The following is a 21,055-nucleotide window of genomic DNA, read 5'->3' as shown; positions in this document are numbered from 1 at the left end:
TTAAAAACTATTTTTTAATGATGCCAAAGAAGTATAACTTCTCACACGCGTACATAATCACGCGCACCCATTTTTTTTCTATTCTTCTTTTAATGGTTTCCTGACATTTGATTTTAGCAGACGAAAGTTCAAAGCATTAAAGATGATTCTTCCTAGATTTCAGAGTTAAATTTGAATAGCTGAAAAATTTATATCAAGTCCAAAACCAAATGAGATGCCATTGCTGTCGACACATATAGGTTACATAACGGTATAAAATAATGGTAAATAAAATTTCTGGCCATTACTGAAGTGATGTGTGATTCTGTTAACTATGTTTCCCTCTCTGGAACACCAAAGCCAGGAGGAGGCCCATTACTCGAACCGCTTTTAAATAAAATAATTAGAGTATTAACATCAATCCTCAAAATAATTATCATGGGATGCACTTTTACCGTATACAAAAATTATACTCACCCAAATTGGTGGTTAAGATTTCGATGTTACATGATAATATAAATTTTTACATCAGCACCAAAAAATGTGTAGAAGATGGTAGAAATTAATTTTAAAAGGGAAAGGTAAATTCTTTTCATTTGGCAGGACAGAAAACATTGCGTTAACCACAAGTAGGTGGTATCAAAATAAACAAGATAGCCATAAAACTATGGCTGTAAGTCTTTCTTTTAAACATTTATATACTAGAAACAAACATAATTAATATATTATTTTTCCAATTCTGGAAAAATACAAAGCTTTAACAATATATAGATAATGAAAATATTTAGAAATAAATAAAAAAAAATTAATAAATATTTATAATAATTAAGTTAAAAGTGCCACAATTAAAATTGGCACAACGGTGCATGACGTCAGTGGCCGTGCATGGCCGCCAGCCCGCTCCAAATCTGGTTGGCATTACAGTCTTCTCTCTCACGTTCGTAACAATATTAAAGTCTACAACTAGCATTAACTGTGTGTTATTATGAACTGTAAACACACTCGCTAAAGAATTTAGAAAGATTTAAAGACATCCAGAAGGATATCTATAAACTGCTAAAAGTGAAGCATGAATTGAAACAGCTGTGTTGTAACTGAGTGCAATATCAACACGCAAGCAGACTGCTCCCGCGAGGACAATCTCCTCTACGTTAGCAGCCAGCATGCTTCTGTCAAACACTGCTACGCTATCACTTTAATCAATTGTTGTTTTGCGAAAGTAATCGCTGAAGTCCGCCTCTGAGTACAGTGAACTCTGCCCTTTTAGCCACATATCAGTTGGATCTATAATATAAAATTTTACTCTAATATCTGAAATAATACCAAAACAGTTTGAATTTTTTTCTTATACGTACTTCTAATGTTTAAATGAGGGACATGAAACCATTATCTGTAAATGTTCTATGTGATTGCCTACAGTCAAGACAGTCCCATGTGAAAATGTCTCCATCTAATGATTGTAAATTTCATTTGTATGGAAAATTGTAATTTACAGATTTAACTAGAAAGAAACTTTTGAAGGCACCAAATTATCAAGATATGACAGACGTCAGATTCTTGTGGCTGCTTTCCTCTTCTCTTTTCTGACGAACATTTTCACATTTAATACCTACAATAACTTGAAATTGTTCTCTCTTGCCACTTTTTATGTTTTCTCGTGAAGAGATTTATTGTGCAGTGAGATGTTTGTTTATAAAAATTCAACTTGCAGGAAATCTTGAATTAAATTCTGAGGACAATTGCATCTTGTTTTCTTTAAATTTCTATAACCACTGATCTCTTGTCTGTTGGAAGAGAAGTTGTGCTAGTATCATCCTAAGCTGATCTCTTCGGCTACTGGGTAGTCTACGAGCAACTTGGACATCATTATCACCAACAACTATGCCAACAGCTTTAGAGATTGGACTTACTACTGCAGTACAGTTTTAGTCTCTTGTCTCAGTCATTCCAACAGTTTCAATGTTCATGTTTCAGCTATACTGTTCAAGTTTGTTTACTCTTTCTTCCAGCTTGTCGACCAACATTTTTAAAAACCCCATTTCTTTCACTAGTTTATCATTGTTTTCCTGAATAATTTTTGTGGTCCACAAACTGTTCAGAAATAAATTTTACTCAATTTTTCAAGGATTTTATTTTTTTAACAACTTTTTTGCAGAGCTGGTAATTGATAATGAATTTCAGCCATTTGTTCCATTAAAAGTTCCACATCAACAACTGATTCCATGCTACTCACCTTAAGAGCTTTGCACTTCTTAAATTTCCAAGTGTCTCTTTTTAATCCAAGTATTTAAGATTTTCTGCATTTTTTAACAATGTGCACTGAACATGAAAATATTCCTCACTAACTCCTGAGTATTTATTTATTTATGTATGAGTATTTATTTATGTATTTATTTTTGCCTCTAGACACATTAGACATTTTCCACCCTCTTCTGACATTAAGCAAAAAAACAAGAACAAAATATATAAATACTCTTTTTAACATTTATACTTGGTGCAACACTTCACGTTTGAATGGAGCACCCACCGACACATCTGTTCTCTACCACAGTCTATACTGTACTGTACTGTACTGTACTGTACTGTCATTATTAATCTGTTTGAAAACAGCTGATAGCTCAAAAAACCTAACTTTTAGGTCTACCCATCCCTACAAAGAATCACAAAAAAATAATTTTTTATTTCTTTTATTTTGCACATGAAAATATATGCAGCCAACTACATCGTCATGGTTGCTACAGGACTAGAAAACCGGGAAAACCAGAAAAAGTTAGGGAAGTTAAAACAGTCAGGGTATTCTGGGACAATATCAGGGAAACATAACACATTTCTGGAATTTCTTCTTGTGCTAACAAAAGTGAAATAGAAAATGCCGCTTTCATTCATGTTTAGTCACCTCAAACATTCGGAAACATTTAATATCATAAAATTCAGTTGATTTTCCTCCTTTTTGTGAATTCTCAGACGTTTTTCTGTAAACGAGTAGTTTAACAAAGGAAAAAAAAAGTTTGTACGCATGTTTACATACAAGTTCGATAGCCTTTATTTAGTAGTTTCAGGAGAATCGATAGTAATCGTTTACAAACACGTATTTTGATCTAATACTGCGTTAATTTCACTACACTGTCATTTATTTTGATGGGCGTGTGTCAATAAATAATTCAACACGGAATTTATTTATAATAATTCTGGAGGTTACCGGCTTCTGTGGATTAATAGAGGTAAAGTTACGAATCGTTAGGACTTATGTGTTAATATTAAACAAAATATATGAAACTTATAACCAGACGGTACATGTTGTTATGCCGGTCGGGAGTAAAATGGCATTGGAAATCATTTAGAAATTAAAAACTAAAAATTTTTTAGAAAAACAACATTATGTGCTAGGAAGTGTGTGGCATGACCATAATCAGCAAATCTTCAAGGGCATCTGTATGAAGTGAGTGACTCATGAAACTAGCTTTCAAAATCAGGTAACCTCAACTTATAAATCTTGGCAACCTTAGGTAAACATGAAATAAATAATTATAGTTTATATTATTTGTAATTTAAATTATATTACGAATTTGGTTATACAGGTTATTCTATTAAGTGGTTCCTACTTCAATTCTATTGTTTTTTTCCTATTAACATGAAATCTTAGGTTAGGTTAGCTAGAATAGATAATTCATAACCAATCATTGAAATACATTAAAAGTATTTTTAATTAGTTAACCTAGTCTACACCATCTTAAAATATTTTTAATGTTGCTAACCTAACCACTCAGAGTGGTAAACTACTGGTAAAAACTTGAATGATTGTAAATTGTGTTAGGGTGTCAAAATGCAACTTATAACTTTTAATGTACTTTTTTTCTTCAAAATTACCAATAATTAATTTTAATAGGGTGAGTTCTACTGAGTAAATACATATTACAGGTGCAGTTGAAATCCTTTGCTGGTGTTTTCCTTTGAGAAGAGATGTTTTATTATGTAATTAATTAATTTTGGTATGTAATCATTTTAATATGAAAATGGGACATCATTTGAACTGCACATACAACATTATATTCCTGCAGAAAAAGTGTTAACATCAAGTGGTGCTGCAGGATTGTTCATGTCTGAAAGGTCAGGGAAATTGTTCAATTCAGGTCTGGAAAACCTGAAAAAGTCAGGGAATTTTGGAATTTCAAGTTTGAAGCAACCATGATTGTGTATAAGTTCCTTGTCGGTAGAGTGACGGGTATTTTTAAATTTACCGATTCTAAATTGTTCAGTGGAAAAAAGATGCATTCTTGTGGCCCTGAGGCAATGAAGCAGTGCTGCTGCCACCATTACCACCGTCACCTCAAGAAGGCAGTGGTAGAGTGGAAGATGACGAGCCACATGCCTGCTTGCTCCCCCGTATGAGTTCTGGAACATGCGACATAGAACTCATACGGGGGAATGAGAGTGCTTGCCTGCTTAACTCTGCCCTTTCCAGCTGTACTTGCAGCATTCTTTTTATATGTACCGCCATGGCCAATGTTGAAACTGTTACTTTCTTGGACATTTTATTAAAATAAAATTATTTGTTGTTACTAGTGAGGCTATTTTATAACACATGTTGGCACCAATTAAATCTGAAGTGTAAGTGTGGTAGAACAACGTGCTAAGCATTTTTTTACTGTAATAAACCTGTGAACTTCACTAAGAAAGAGAGTTCTTTGTGAAGCAAGGTTTGGGGTTAGCATACTCCGTACGCTACTCGAGTGAAATATCGATCCATGACTGCAATCTTTCTTTATTATTACAGTTCTATGTGACTTTGCAGTCAGATAAGTGAGATGTTTTCACGTTGGTGAATTGTTGACAGGCCGAGGCCATCGTAGTCAACCTTATGAAGACATTGACAGTTTGGTTCACCAGAGAGTGCCACATGATGAAGCGTCTAGACCAGGTCATTCACCTGGTGCACCTGATACCAAGATGCCTCCGCCTTACCATAACTAAGATGACTGTCGACTGATTTGCAACCTTGTTGATATTTTTTAAGGTATGTAACTGGAAAACTTATTTATAAAAATCATACAAATTTTTTTAATGATTTTTTATGTAACATAATATGAAAGTATTTATTTACTTCACATTCAGTTCAGTGAAACCTTGTTTTTACGTTCTCTCTGTTTATGTTTTCCCTGCAATTTTCTCATTTTTTTTAAGTTGTGGTATATTTAAATTCAAACCAAGGCTAAAGTTATGGTATTGATATATAGCACTAAACTAATATGATTTTTTATATAGTGTTAAGAAATTGTCTAATATGTTATTTTTAAAAAAATGCAAACATTAAAAAGATTGAAATAGCTAAAGGATTTTTTTTTATTCTATCAAACTCTGAATCTGCATGCACATCATGATTTAGAGAAGTAAAAGAGATTTTCTTTTCATTTATGCTTTTTGTATTGATTCCTTGAAGTGTGTAAATGTACAATGTTCAGCATACATTTGTATTAGGCCTGTGTGGTTCTGGGTTATATTTATTGGTTTAGTTTCACTTCTGTTGCACATCAAGGACCTTAGTTTTTGGGTCTAGTTTCAGGTCTTATAAGGTATTTTTAAGCTAACCTCAAACCATGGAATATATAAATTGCTGCTGGCTTGCAGATGCTGATGGTGAAAATACATTCCAATTTTCTAGTTCTGCTTTATCGTCACTTACTTATACAAAATGTTCCGAAATTGCTATGCATAAATTTAATGGGTGGTAAAACAAGAAATATTTATTTAGGAACAGATGTCCGGAAACACAACTGCCTGCAAAGTTACAGGTGTTAACAGTAGTGCGCAAATTTAGATACAGTATAACCCGGTTAAGACGTTTTTCAAGGGACTGGATGATAAAAAACTTATTAACAGGGAAAACTTCGTAAAAGGGAAATAGTACAGATCAGTTGCTACATAAAAAAAATCATTAAAATGACATACTTATGTTATGCGCTATTTGATCAGCTTTCTCTTTTAAAATTAGACCATTTGTGGGGATTCCATTACCACAAATATTTGTTGTTGGTTAAAAGCCTCGCATTACTTTTAAATGTTTATTATGGAATTAAGTAATTATTCAAAATATTGAATTACCTTTTAAGTTACCATAGAAACCACACATGGGAGACCCTCAGAGGCCCTGGTGCAAACTGTACAGTGTTTGCCTCTCTACATTAATTTTATTATTGGTAGTAGATACCAGGAGGAAGGCCCTTATGTATTAGCTCTATCATTACCAGTGGCCAAAGTGGGTGGGGAAAAATTAATGTTTGTGACAGATACCTTGAAAACCATACATTGGAGGCTCTCAGAGAAACTGGTGCTATCTGTTCGGTGGTTGACTCTTGAATTTTATTTTTAATGTAGTAGACACCTTTAGGAAAGTTTTTAGGTCTATCGGCATCATTGCACATTTTGATATAAAAAAATTATATCCACACTGGGCGGTAAACAGATTTAGTGGATAGAGCTAGCTTCAGCACAGTTAGCATTATTGGTACTGATGTTAATCTCTGCTGTCATTTCTACAGTCTTCCTTAATTTTGCTTCAAGGGTATTGCAAAATTTTTAAATATTTTTAGTAATATTCTTTGTTTGTAAATATATGTATCTAAATGTCCCGGGTAATAAATATTTTATTAACTCTGAATAATAATATGTTTACCGTGACGGACGGGTAAAAAAAAGTCATCAGTGTAATGTCTTCCGATTGCAGCTGTTTTGTTTACATCAATGAAGCGCCATAAATATCTCTGCCACGGACGACCAAAATCAATTCCATGTTAGAAAGATTATAAACAAAATATATTGAAAATTGCTGAGGCAGCATACACTACAAATTCTCACCTTTTAAATAAACTTTTTTTGCAATAGCACCATCACTCAAAACCAATTTTTGCCCTCTCCAATCGTATATACCATTTTCCGTGGCGTTTTTTCTACCCAAGGCACGAGTTTTCATATCCTGAACTTTTTTTAGAAATCATTTAAAAAAATTTTTTTTTTAGTAGGCGTAGATGATTGATACCATAAACCTTCGGCAATCATTGCAACGTCTTCTTACAGAAAAACTAAATCACAAAGAATAATAGACATTAAAGATGTCCATCGTTCCTTTAAGCAGTAGCAGGTCAACCAACCTTTGAGCTTGAAAAAAAATGTCCATTATGCAGTGTTGCCATGCGGGGTTGTCAAGTTTTGAATAGCCTTGTCCTATGATTTTTCAACACACATTTTATGAAAAATTGTGCACAATTTACGGATAATTCCGTTATAAGTCCAGTCAAAAAGGGAAATCATAGCAAGATGAGTAAACTAAAATGTGAAAAATCATTACATCCACCAAATAAAATTTTTACCACAGAGCTTAAAACACTGAAACTTTATTAGCTCCTCATATTGTTTTACCAGTTGCATCACCTGTCACGCAATCAAGTCAATGAATGGGTAGCAATTTATTTATGTTGTGTATTCGTCAGCCGTTATGCCTCGAATGAGGAAAATGGTGTACAGATTGAACAGCCTCACAAAGGATACAAATGCAAGGAGATGATTGGTCGAAAAATATATCATAACAGCGTGCTGCGTGCAGCAAAGGTTATGATGGTCATGTTTGTTATAGTTTATAAAAAAATTGTCTAAAAGTTTAACTACAAATAAAGTTTAAGAGTGTAAAGATAAGCTTTATTACTTTATTTTATTCCTTTAATGATGAACATTATATGCGGGAAGCTTTTATAAATGCAAACGAAGTGAATGGGAAAAATTAACATAGGAATATATGGAAGTGATCAAGGGAATAATTATTTTAACTTTATAAACAGGAAAACGTATGATGCGGGAACTTCTTAAGCGAGTTTGACTGTATTGTGTACAGCTTGTTGCTAAGAGGACATGAGATCTCATCGCCGTGATGTTCTAATGCTTTATAGGAAGCAGGTGAAGAGCGTGGCACAGACTTTAGCCTATGCAATAGTAACCAGCTGTCTAGTGTACATCATCAATTGTGGTAAGGAAATCCCAGTTTTAGGCAATCACTAGTTAAGACTTTTGAAGGTCTCCTTATTCGGTATGCTTCTGTTGTAAAAGCACCCTTGGTAAAAATGGGCTGCTTGCTGCATTTCCTCTCGCCTCCTCGTACTCCGTGTACATATTGAACATCTCTGCGAATGTTGTAATAGGTGGGGGCCTATTAGGGTTGGAGGGGGACCAGAACCTGGCTAGGACTGGGGATTATGTGACTGGAGCAGTTAGGTAAGCATGGTAAATGGTTTCAGGTACACAGACATTTTATTCAATTTAATATTAATTCAAGATTAATATTACGTGATAATGTTAAGTTTAAACAATGCAAGGTTGAATACATAAAGCATGAACAGATTCAATATTAATTCAAAATTAATATTACGTGATAATGTTAAGTTTAAACAATGCAAGGTTGAATACATAAAGCATGAACAAATTCAATATTAATTCAAAATTAATATTACGTTAACATTTCTGATAAAACGAGTTAGTTGACAATTAATTTGAATCGGTAAGCCGGCTACACAGTAAACGATCCAATCAACGATCGTCAAAAAGGAACATAATGTCCACGAATGAAGTTATATTACAAAAATTGAATTTACAAAACTACTGCAAAGTGCAGGTACAAGAAAGAAAGAAGTTACATTATTCTTAAAAAGCTTTAACAAACAAATACGTGCGACAACGTCTCAGGGGGAGACAGTTACAAACAGAAAAACAGAAGCGAAGGTTAAGTTAAATTTAAAGCAATAATCCAAACAATTTTTGATGGTGGCGACCGAAAAGGAATTTAGACAAATTCAAACATAATTGATTCTACATTAGGGTGAGGGCCACCGCCTCACAGACGACTCGATCCAACTTACATTTCTCCCCTGAGGTCGCACACGCACGAAGACTAAGTAAAAGCTCTCGGACTACATGCTAGTAAAATATCAACAGGTCAGCTACTGCTGACAATCAAGCCTGCCCAAGGCAACCAGTAGAAGAAGAAACCCTCAACATGGCTGCAGCTGAATTTATAAACTTGCGCCGCAGCGCGCGCATGCGCATATTGAAAGGGTGGGGGAACGAGTACAAATTGAACAAACACTAGGAGGGGGGGAAAAGGAGGGAGAAGGATGAGGGGAGCGGAGTGCCTGAGGCCCGCGATGGCGCGCGCAGTTTAAACTTGGCGGGCCTAAACGCTACAATGTAAAGTGTGTCACGCCACTGATGTTCATTAATTCTGTAATCATAGCACTGTACTCACTTAACTCTCAACACCTGCTGTTAGCCAAAAACCAAATGTATATACATACCTCAACTAACCATCCACTGTGCTGTACACCAGACTGCTGGTTGCTAGTGGCTAAGTCTAATCATCCACGCTCGTCAGTTGCTTTCCATGCAGTGTTTGATCATCATGGTGCTGTGATCGCAAGTGCTCTCAACCACTGGTGTGGTGCCAAGTTGAGTGGGAACTTCAAATCTGCACACTACTGTTGGCACTTGTAACTTCGCAAGGTTGCATTTTTTTAACATATGTTACTTAACAGGTAAGCTTAATTTGGCATTCATTACCACCTATTAAATTTATGCCCAGCAATTTCCAAACATGCTGTACATACTTGTCAACTTGTACAATTTACCTGTTAATTATATGGAAAAACATGTTATTGTACAATTGTACCACCATATTTGTTATTTTACTAGTTTCCCGACATAGTTACATTATTAAAATAAATTTGGAAGAGATTGGTATCATATCAGCAATGGGATTTCAAGGTCAAAAAAAATTATCTGTGTCATCTGTTTCTCCATTGGCTACTACTAGCCAATCATTGCATAGTTTCGTTTTTTATGTGACAACGTCTAATAAATCGATGAACGCCGACTGCACGCACGAAAAAGTGTCCCGTTGCGCACATTGTTCCATTATGTTGTGTCCCTTACACTCATTGTTCCGTTATGCTGTGTCCCATTACGCTCATTGTTCCGTTACGCTGTCGGCGAGAGCAGTAATAATAGGTTATGTTACAATTGACTAAAAAATTATGGTGATTCATATAATTGATGATAGATATTTGATTACAGTTTATTTATATGAAAACTTGTTCATAATTATATTTAAACTTTATAGCTAAACGCCAGTTTTTAAAGTGAAGTGAAAAGTTAATGTGGTTTTCATTGCTTATTACAACAATTTTGGCAATAAAGGTTAATTATTCTTGCATTTTAAAAATTTTAATACCGGTATAATTTCAAGTATTTATTCTTTTATTATTAAAATAAAAGTGATTCAATTTTATCCATAAAAGTATGAAATCATTTCATCAATGTTTTGTTATGACGTTACGTTAAACAATCGTCCGTAAACCGACTTTACAGACAACCAATTTTTTTGTTTATCTTTTGGGCTCTGGCTATTGGGCATCTATATTTGTCTGAAGTCTTTGAATAATTAGTTTGCAAAATGACAGTGTTGTGGTTTGGATAAAAAATTTTAAGTTTTATAATTCATTGTTTTATTTACCTTGCATAAAACTTAATTCTCAGTGCTATGCGAATAATTATTTAGAGATGCGTGAATTGTAATTACATTTGTGGCATCAGTACGATTATATTAATGTTTTTTATATGAGTGGGAAAACCAAGCAGTATTTTCAGGCATTCAGAGCCGTGTATGTGCAAGAGTTTCCGTATATTATCAAGTCTGGTAAAGGTAACACGTATGTATGCTTTCTGTACAGTTTGTTGTTGTTTTATAAACATTGCACACGGCCGAAAAACCAACATTAAAAAATCATGGAAAAACCACAAAATACAACAGTAATGCGAAATGTGGCAAAGAAAACAAGAAAATTCAGAATTATTTTGTGAAAACTGAAAAGTTTATAATGCTGCCATTAGAAGTGTGTGTGTGTTCACACATTTCATTATCAAACAACCTGCTAAGAAAGCCACTGCAGAATCACTCAAGCATTTAACTCAAGAAAAAATATCCAGTAAAAAATTGTTCTAAATAAGTGTATATATTTTACTATACACCTAGATAGGAACAGATGAATTGAGTGCAGCTGATGATGGGTGCAATATTGCATAATGTACTAGTACACGGTGGCAACAGACTGGGAAAACCGGGAAGTCAGGTAATTTAAACAGGTTAGGAAAAACCTGGAAAAGTCAGGAATTTGTTCGATGGGTCAGGAAATTTTTGAGATGAGTTTGTTTCTGCAACGTAATGGTTTCTTCAATGGCCATTTGTTATAAAAACGTGATTTTTATCTGTATCATTTTTAAAAATTATATTACACTGTCTGCATATTACTATCTTTACCCAATTAATCCACATACAGTTGTGTTTAAAATGTGTGTTGAAAGAGCACGGTGCTCAGCTTATCCAAAACTTGACAACACTGCATGGCAATGCTGCATAGCACCAAGTTCCATCAAGCTCCAAGGTTGGTTAACCTATTTTTGCTTAATGGACTGCTATCGCACAAGGTTGTTTAAGGAGGCGGATAATGAGTTTGGGCGCCACCCTGTGGTTTGTGGGCACGTGGACCCGGCGAGACTCTTTTCTCGGGCCGTGACGTCGCCCAAGTGCGACGAGGCACACAACCCTAATAATGCTTCGCTAGTTCCTAACACTCGCTCTCAGCGGCGGGCACGCTGGTACACTCGTGTAATGCCCTAATCTTTACCTAGGTGGGCTCTAGGCATCCCACATGCCAGACGACTACATCGGGGCACCCGTGACCGAAATAATATACACTCGAGATTCACACCTGATATTTATTAACCATTCCTCGTCTCTACATTGTTCATGTGAAGCGGATAAAAAGCCAACTGCAAACAATCAGTTTAGGAGGTGGGCCAGGTCACCACGTGTCCTGACCAAAGAAACGTAATGATGTTAAATTTAAAATGCTAGAGGAGCTTAAATTCTTATTGAAACAGTCTACCACCCGGAGTAGGCCTCGAGGACAGAAAGAAAGCATTTTATATTAATATCTGCGAAACTGATACTAACGGATCAGATATTACCAAACAATGAAGTCGACGAGGTGCGGGAGCGTCCCACTCCGGGCGGCGGAAGAACAAGACTGACTGGTCAACAGGGTGTCATGGCGTCTTCCAACCCTCGAGTTCCCGTTAGCTTGTTAACTTATAATTAATCTAATTACTAACATAGTTTACCCTTTTAAAAATTAGTAATAATTAAATGACAATTTGTGAGACTTCCATCTGATTTCATAACAGTATACTTAATTAAATATTGTCTAAAGATTATTCGTCGGCAGTTCCTGTAGCGGTTACGTGTGGTGCTGCGCCGTCCTTCCTGTGACTTAAGACAAAACACTGAGCAAAATTACAAAAACACACAATACATAGCCCTTTATTTCTTTACTTGTTAATTAATATTTTACGTTTCTGGGCCGTCGCCGTGCCTCTAATGCCTCTTGCGGCTCACACACACACACACGCATGCACACTTCACCGTGGCGGGCGGTTCAAACAGAGGGTGATGGTGGGAGGGTGGTGGCGCTGGCGGAACAGGGGACACATCGGGCTCAAGGGAGGGCGCAGCCCTGTTTGACGTCAGTGAGTATTTTGCATGTGGTTTGAAAGTGAATGTTTTTGTGAGAAAGACATTGCAGTGATTATTACCTACAGTGACTGAAAAACCCTTAAATAATGAAATTGGTGAGGAATTGGGAAATCATGTTATACGAAGAAAGTTTGTGTACGTGACTGGAGGAAAAAAATAACATTTGATTTTAGTAATCATGATAATGCATTTTTTTAAGGAGAGTATTTGTTGTTGCTTCTTAAGCAGTTTCCGATTTATTTTGGTTATAATGTAGCATTGATTTCAATAATATGTGGCTAAAATTTTAATGGTGCTTCACTGCAGTACACAAAACAACTTTGGTCGGTACAGTAATTAATTTTCTTTCATGACTGCATTACAGTAAACATGTAATCATTCACAGTTAATCCATAAATAAAATATTTACTGCCTGATATCTATGGGGACGTGTATTTACAATTTATATTAAGAGTTTTAGTAGTATTCTCGTGGTAACATACAGTGCTGAAAAAAATAACTGTGGTAATATTCTTGTGTGTTTGCTTATCCGTAAATAAAATAATAAAATTCAGATAATATTTTTTTCAAACACTTCAGACTTTCTATTTACCCTGAAATTAGCATTTATTAGCACGGCTTATTCAATAGCGTGGCTTATTCGATAGCTAGGCTTATTCAATAGCGCGGCTTATTCAATAGCTTGGATTATTCAATAGCACTGATTATAATTTATCGTGGCTTAGGTAATTCTTAGAAAGCCACTTTTTATGAAAATATTAATTAAAAACTTCAAATAGTCTGGTTTTACTTCCTGACATGTTTTTATAATCATTCTGTAATAGGGTGTTCTGATACATGTGGTGAGGTTAGATTACATATTAAAAATACTGTTATATACTGAGAATGATCAGCTAAGTTATGTTAGAGACATTAAAAATTCTGAAATATATTTTAAACAGTTGGTTAGGAATTACCAATATAAAATGTAGCTAACTTAACATCCTAACAATTTTATATTATTTTTAATGAAGCTAACCAACCGTTACCACAATTTAAAAGTATATCTAATGGAAGTAACTTAAGAATAGTGTGGATGATTGTTTAGGTTAAGTATTTTTATTGCAGTTGACCGAACCTAACCAACCATTCTCACAATTTCTACTCATTTTTTTTGTTTAATACTCAGTTTTAAAAAAAAAAAGTGATAATATTTATCAGCGAAGTGATAATTTTTATCAGGGAATTTCGTTTGAGATTTTGTGTAGCCACCCAGTATTAGATGTGTCAACTATGAAATTTTTGAAGCAGATTTTTCGGGTCACTTAAACTATAATTTTTTTTTTAATATTTTGACTTTGGTAGATATTATAAAATGTACAATATTTAGTAATTTGTCAGGTTTAATTGTAGAGTAACCAAATTGCCATGTTTTATTTATGCTAAAATTAATCATTTAATTTTTCTACTGGATTGGAATTTTCAATTTGCAAGTATGGCTGTATATTTTTTCTTACAATTCTAATGTACTTTGTCGCAATAGTCTACAACTTTAACATGGCATAAACTGCAACATTCTAACTTACAAAAAACAGTACTGCCAACTAACACTTTTACAAGTAAATCTTTTAGTTTGTGTTAGTTAAGCCATACTCTATGACATATATATTTCATGAGTTACTACATCCTAAGACTTTGGTAACATTGAAAAATTGTTTTTGTTACCTTTTCAGCAGGATAAATTTTATATTAATATTAACGTTACTTTTCTTGGATTAACTGAAATTGAAACCAAAAATTTCATAAGTCGGTTTTAGTTTGGGATAAAGGAACTAACACATCATGCTGTTGGATTAGAGTTCACTTTTGAATAATTTTGTCTTTATATATGATGCTTTTAAGTTGATTGCCGCCATGTTTACTTCATGCAAGTTTAACTAAACGTGGCATTGAACATTCCGACCGTAATCAATGCACCTTTGTTGCATTTCTTAAACATTAAGAATGTCATAGACTTTTTAACAACAGGTGGAAACTAGAACATGAAAACGGTGTTGTAGTATGGTAAAAAATTAATATTTTGATTCTACCATTTAATTTCTATGTCTTGAGATGGCAACCCTGACAAGTTTCATTAATCTATGATGGTTACTATTAAAAATAACTTAAAAATCTATAGTAGTAGCTGCTCAGGACATAATGCCTCATTTTATGCAGGAGACTAATATGGTCTAAAACTTAAAACATAAGAAAATTTAACTTTGTGCTGATGGAAAAATTAACGTGACCAAAGCAGTTAAACATCTAGGTGAGAAAACATATCTCTTGGAAACTTTTAAAAAGATTTTACTATAGTGGAAATGTTAGCTTTCTTTCAACATTGCTGAGAGTCTACCAACTACTTTTTTCTAAAAACTGTATACAGTCTGGTTCAGGAAGATGTGACAATGTTAAAAAATAAATGACAGCATTGATCAAACTAACTTGCACGATAACTTTGTTTTTTCTTTTTGTGTTTCAGACTACTTGCCTACAGTTTGAGCTGCCAGATGACATAGAAACACAAGGTGTTCAAAGCAACAATTATTTTTCTACTTAATGTAGTGGATGTGGAATTCCAGCACATGTATTATAAGTGCAATTTTGTATCTACTAAGTGTTTTGTTATCTTAATGTACATAAAAACTTTTATCAGTGAATGATATTATTAGCATGGAACGAAATGCATAATACATACCATTTTTTATTGTCATTGAACTGTATGTTTCTTGTTGTACATCACCCAAAAAAAAAATTTATTTACATTCGCAGCTAGATTTCAGTGTGTTTTTATATAATTGTTAGCTTTCATATTTAAATCTTCTCTGCAGTGATCTCAAAATCACTAATGAAGAATAAAAAGGAAAATTAAAAGAAAAGTTAGTTGTGTGACAGACATAAAGTGGCTGTATTCAGAATGGGGGTTACACATTCATTTTGGATTATATTTTAATTGCCATTTGTAATGTCAAAGAAAGAATTTTTTTCTCAATTGATTGACCTTCTTTGAGTAACAATAACTATACTCGTATGTTATTTGAATTGCAAACTAATTTTGAGTTTTACGGACATCTGTTTGGCTTAACTGGAAAAGAGTGCTGCGTGGCTGGCAAGCAGTGCAGTGAACAACACATCATGCCTTTCCCACAAGGCACATAAGAGGAATTAACTATATTGATGTGTGTACTTACATGGGGAGGGTAGACTTGGGAAATTCACCACTTGAAATAATAAAGCGCACTGGCAAGCCAATTCTAATAAAAATAAAAATTTTAAAGATCCAGCATACTGTATATACTAGTTACGTTTCACTCTGGTCAAAGGCACTGCAGCCTAGATGGTAACATACATGCTTGCCACCCAGATGCTTGGGTTACAATTCTCCCTGATGGTTAGTGGGACTGTTGGCTAAAATACAGTAGAACCTCGATGATACATTCCCGTTTCATACATTTTCCCGTGTCATACGCCGATTAATTTTGGTCCCGCCGAAAGTACTATATTTACAATGGTTTACTTTCCCGGAACATACACTTATAAAATCGTTAATTTCCCGTTTCATACGTTTTTCCAAAGCGGAAAAGCCCTAAAATTCTCAATTTTTTTTTGTTATATTCCTCCTGATAAACTACGTTTTAATGCTTTTATTTTGAAAAACGTTCATTGTTTACCTTTGCAAAAGTAAGAAAATAACTTTATCATACCATAGATATGGGTAGTATCAGGAAGACTGTGCACTTCGCTAGTAGCATCTATGGCCAGCACCGAGCGAGACTAGTGGCGCAAACTGGCAATGATGAAAATGGTGCACGTGCTTTACCAAGGCACGGATCTCATATTTTGTGCATTCAGTAATCTTTGAACTGAATATACCCGTTTGTTATTGTTTTCTTACGAACGGATTGTTTTGTAATTTACGTTTCTCAAGTTAAAATTTTATTGAAAATTGTTCTGTTGCATAAAGTTGTTTGTAAAATGAAACAAACAAGCAAAAATTTCTGATTTTCTATTTGCAATAGCCTAATTTTTTAAATTTCTAATTTAGGCTTGGTGACTTTTCCCCCCTTCCAAGAAAGGACTTCATAACATTTTGTAAGGCCACTGTTTCTCATGTCAGCTTTACTTGATTATGGACTGCATTTTACATTTCTGGTGGTTTTATTATATGTATATATAATGAATTCATATCTTTCATTATGCAATTATTTACACATTATGTATTTAAGTTTAATCTGACATTGTGCTGGTATGCTAGGTTGAAAAAAAAAATATTATTGCCATTCCCTTTTCATACACTTTCCCGCATCATACACCATTTTTGTGCCCTCCGTTGAAAAGTGTATGACAGGGGTTCTACTGTATTTCATGGAAGATACCAATGTTGTGTAATATACAACAATGCTTCAATACTGCCTAAGTAATCAATTTTGTTAGGTTTTTTTTGCGTAAAATTTGAAGAAAATTCAGGCGAGAAAACCAATATGTTGTAAGTCATGTGTAATATTGGGGTTAATTTAATACATAGAAAAAAGTGCAATTTTTTGATTGTTGTAATGATAGTTAAGAATAGTTAAAGGTACTGTGTGTTTTTGTTTGAACAGTTAAGTTATGTGAAATATAATACATGTAATAAAACATGAATTATAATAGTTAAGAATTGTTAAAGGTACTGTGTGTGTTTGTTTGAACAGTTAATTTATATGAAATAGAATACATGTAATGAAACATGAATTATAATTCTTATACAGAATGTTACAAAATTGCGGAGCATAAATTTGATGGGTGGCAAGGAATGCCAAACAATCTATATTTGGGCTAGAACTAATGTTCAGAAATGCAACCCTGCAAAGTTTACAGGTGCGAACAGTAGTGTGTAAATTTGAATTTTGCGTGCATTGGGGCACTGCTCCACTAACTGAGAGGTTCAAACGTTACACAGAAAGCAGGCAATGAGCTGGACACAGGCATTTAGAATTAGCTGTACGCACTAGCAACCAGTGGTCTGGTGTTCAGCACCCTTAGTGGTATCAAACTCCCGGTTCAGGCAGCCACTGGTAAAGCTTATGGAGGTCTCCCTGTTTGGTACATTTGCATTATGAAAGCACCGTTGGTGAATGTGCACTGCTCCTGCCACAATTATTTTCACCTGCTCATGCACAATTAACTCGTGAACCATCTCTGCGAATTTAAATTCTTTCATGCTATTGCTTTTTGTTAAATCTGTAATTGCAGCAGCCTACTAAGTAACTGTCAACACTGTGCTAATTGCCCAAAGCCAAATGTAAGCGTACCAGAACCAATCATCCACTGTGCTCTAGACCAGACTGCTGGTTGCTAAAGTGTATGGCTGTGGAGCATTTGAATGTCACTCTGCTGTGATTGCACATCTCTTCTCAACCAGTGTAGTGGTGTCCTGATGCGTGCAAAATCAAATTTGTGCGTTACTATAACTTTGCAGAGTTGCGTTTCTGGACGTACATAAAACCCTCTTTAAAAAGTACCACTTTCGAAAACTTCCTGCTTAGTAATTAATAAAAAAAAAATATATCACTTACTCTATTATACATACTATTTTCCTTTCAATAAGTTTAAATTTCTAAGTATCTTGAAAAACTTGTTAACAGGATTTACTGTATGTTTCTTAAGAAAAAAATTTTTTTTGGTATTCTTGCCATCTATTATATTTATGCCCCGGAAATTCCAAACACACTAAATGTTTGAATGATTAAAGTCAAACCATCGTATTGGCTGAACATAAATGATGTGTATATTTTTATTGTATTTACAATTCCTTACGTTTAAATTTGTTTATCATTTAGCCTTGAAGAATTTATTTTGTGATTTTATGAATTACTTCAATTGTAATGTGAAATATCCCTTTTTTGAACTTGCGGATTTTCAATGTTTTAATTCTGTTAATCATTTACCAAAACATCAAAATGTAATTTTGGTTTCAAACTAACTTAAGGAACTAATTCTTTAAGACAGCTGCTTTTCTAAGGAGAAAAAAAATGGTTCTTGAGGACTGCTAATTTTTATTGATTATCTCCAAAAAGGGATTTTTTTTTCCACTGTATTCTAAAAAACTTGATAGTGGAGAGGACAGATAAGACCACAAAAATTGTTATGTAAAAATCATTAAAAAATATATATATATTAATTCAAATTTCTCAGAATTGTTGTAGCATTGGATCAAAAGTGATTGTAATTATTTTTCATCAGTATTTACCTCCAAAGTTTTCCTTAATTTCAAAGCCCTCTTCAACCACCCAGTTTTCCTGAATCCATGAATATATAAGAATTTAAATAGAATCTATGATTTTACCATATTTTCAATGTGAGTGGAAACCTAACCAAACTTTCATTTAAGTTATGATCACTCAGGGTAGAATCCATACTCGTATCATTCCTCAAAACAAGCATTGCTTGTAAATGTACTTAAGTGTTAGGTATTTTCAATTTATGGTTCCTGAAACAAGTATTAGTTATTAGCAACAAAAAACACTGGAAGCCTCGCCTTACATTCAAGAAGTACAGTAAAATAGTTTAACAAACCTTAAAAAAAAAGAAAAGAAATACCATGATATAAGTATCAAATAATATAAATGACTTTTAAATTAATTCCCAAATATGTCAAATTAAACTCTCACAAAAAAGTTTCTTGAACTATTTGGAAAGGTCCATAAAAATTGTGAATATTAATTTACTTGCACATATGGAGTCCAACATGCCGAACATGAACAATCCAATGGAAAATAAAACAGTTTAAGGTAAAAACATTCTTGTAATATTACAGCACCCTGTGACAAAGTGATGATATATGTGGAAAAAAATTATTTAGTTAGTAAATTCATGTTCTTTCTGATAAGCTGCTCTCTTTCAGAATCACCTTTAAAATTTCTAGCAATTATACTCTGTTTAAAGCAAAATATTCTTTAAGATACAGACAGCAATGTGTCTTTGTACTGTACACAACTGAAATAAATAGAAATAATATTTTTTCTAAAGATCATTCCAAATAATTTACAAGAAAATACACTCAGGTATGATGATAGCAATCACTGCTTTTAAAGTGTTGCCAACAATTTTGTAATACTTTTTGCGTGGCATGTTCATCATCATTTAAAGTTAATAGAAAATATGTTTTTCAAAATTTGAAATTTTGATCAGTCAGGTGTGTGTCTAGTCTATATAGCCCTTATACACTTAGTTGGGGTTCTATATGTAAGTTAATTCTGGATACAGCCATGTTTAATTGTATCACCAATAACAATTTTATTTTCTAAATGGTATTTTATAATACATAGTTTAGTAAGATGTCTATGTGCTTGTGTCTTCATATTAATGCATTTATAGTAGTGTAATATAATATATGCTTTTTTCTTTTGCCTGCCCTGGGATTTAGTTTTGAGCCAGACCTAGTTTATTGCAGTCAAGCTAAGTTGATTGTGTAATGTTTGGATGCACCACTGTGTAAACAATGTTTTTGTTATTTACATTATGTCCAGACAACATGCAACTTGGTTACAAACATGCATTTAAAATTCTTATTGTTGTTTAAATTTTTATATGTGACATAAAGACAAAGATGTTTTGCTTTTACAATAGAGTTATTATTGACAAACAGTCCACTTCCATGTCCTTAATTATTAGTCATAAAGAAAATAATGTTTCATACTTTCTGTCGTAGATTGGTCTTAGGCATCATGAGAGAATACTAAATATAATCTTTAACTCCATTTCTATATTCCGTTAATAGGTGCTTAGCCAAGATTTAATTTTGGGGAAGAAAAAATTTTGCGTCATCTTGTCAAAAATTAACAAACACACATAAAAATTTTCATTAGGTTAATTTTTTTTAATATGACTCCGTGTCATATTTTACATATAATCTGACACACAATTTGAATCACCAAACTTACGTGTTCAAAGTGTTAATACCAAAGCAAAATGTACCACTACCACAATTTGGAAGGGGCTTATATCTTGATATCCTCCTTTCTAGCTAAGCTCTTGCCTCGTGGGTAGAGACCCAGAAATTTCTTGGGTTAATTTGGAAAAATTCTTTAGTAAAAAATAATTTTCTTTAGTTAAAAGACATGTATGCCAAACCAAGAGCCCTGTGGATTTTACAACATATGAATTTAATAACAATATATTAATCCCACTTACAGGTATTTATTTATATTTATTTGTAACATGCCAATCAACAGCTAAGGCTAATTAACTTTTAAAATTTACAAATAATTTTAAGAGAAGCTTATTTTTATTCTTTTTTAGTAACACCTACCCCAACCCAACCCTTCAGAATTTTGGAATTATTATTGTCATCATTTGTCTTCAAAATCTGTGGCTGGGAAAAATTTAATTGACTGGGGTGAAACTGCCAAGGCTGGCTTGAACAGCATGTCAAGAAGGTCATAAGAAGGG

At 33.7% G+C, this 21,055-nt stretch overlaps 1 protein-coding gene across 1 annotated transcript in view; it reads left to right on the top strand.

Annotated features, from left to right (window-relative positions):
* LOC134529302 (type-1 angiotensin II receptor-associated protein) overlaps positions 1–20,230 on the top strand; it is a 73,011-nt gene extending 52,781 nt beyond the window's left edge. The window contains exons 7-8 of the mRNA XM_063363211.1: positions 4,814–4,993; positions 15,108–20,230. Of these exons, the coding sequence (XP_063219281.1) occupies positions 4,814–4,950 (137 nt within the window). The 3' untranslated portion in view covers positions 4,951–4,993; positions 15,108–20,230. The remainder of the gene's footprint in view (positions 1–4,813; positions 4,994–15,107) is intronic.
* Positions 20,231–21,055: the final 825 nt, after the last annotated feature.

Source organism: Bacillus rossius, chromosome 2 (assembly GCF_032445375.1).
Source record: "Bacillus rossius redtenbacheri isolate Brsri chromosome 2, Brsri_v3, whole genome shotgun sequence".
NCBI lineage: Eukaryota > Metazoa > Arthropoda > Insecta > Phasmatodea > Bacillidae > Bacillus > Bacillus rossius.
This window is presented reverse-complemented; position numbering and strand designations above follow the sequence as displayed.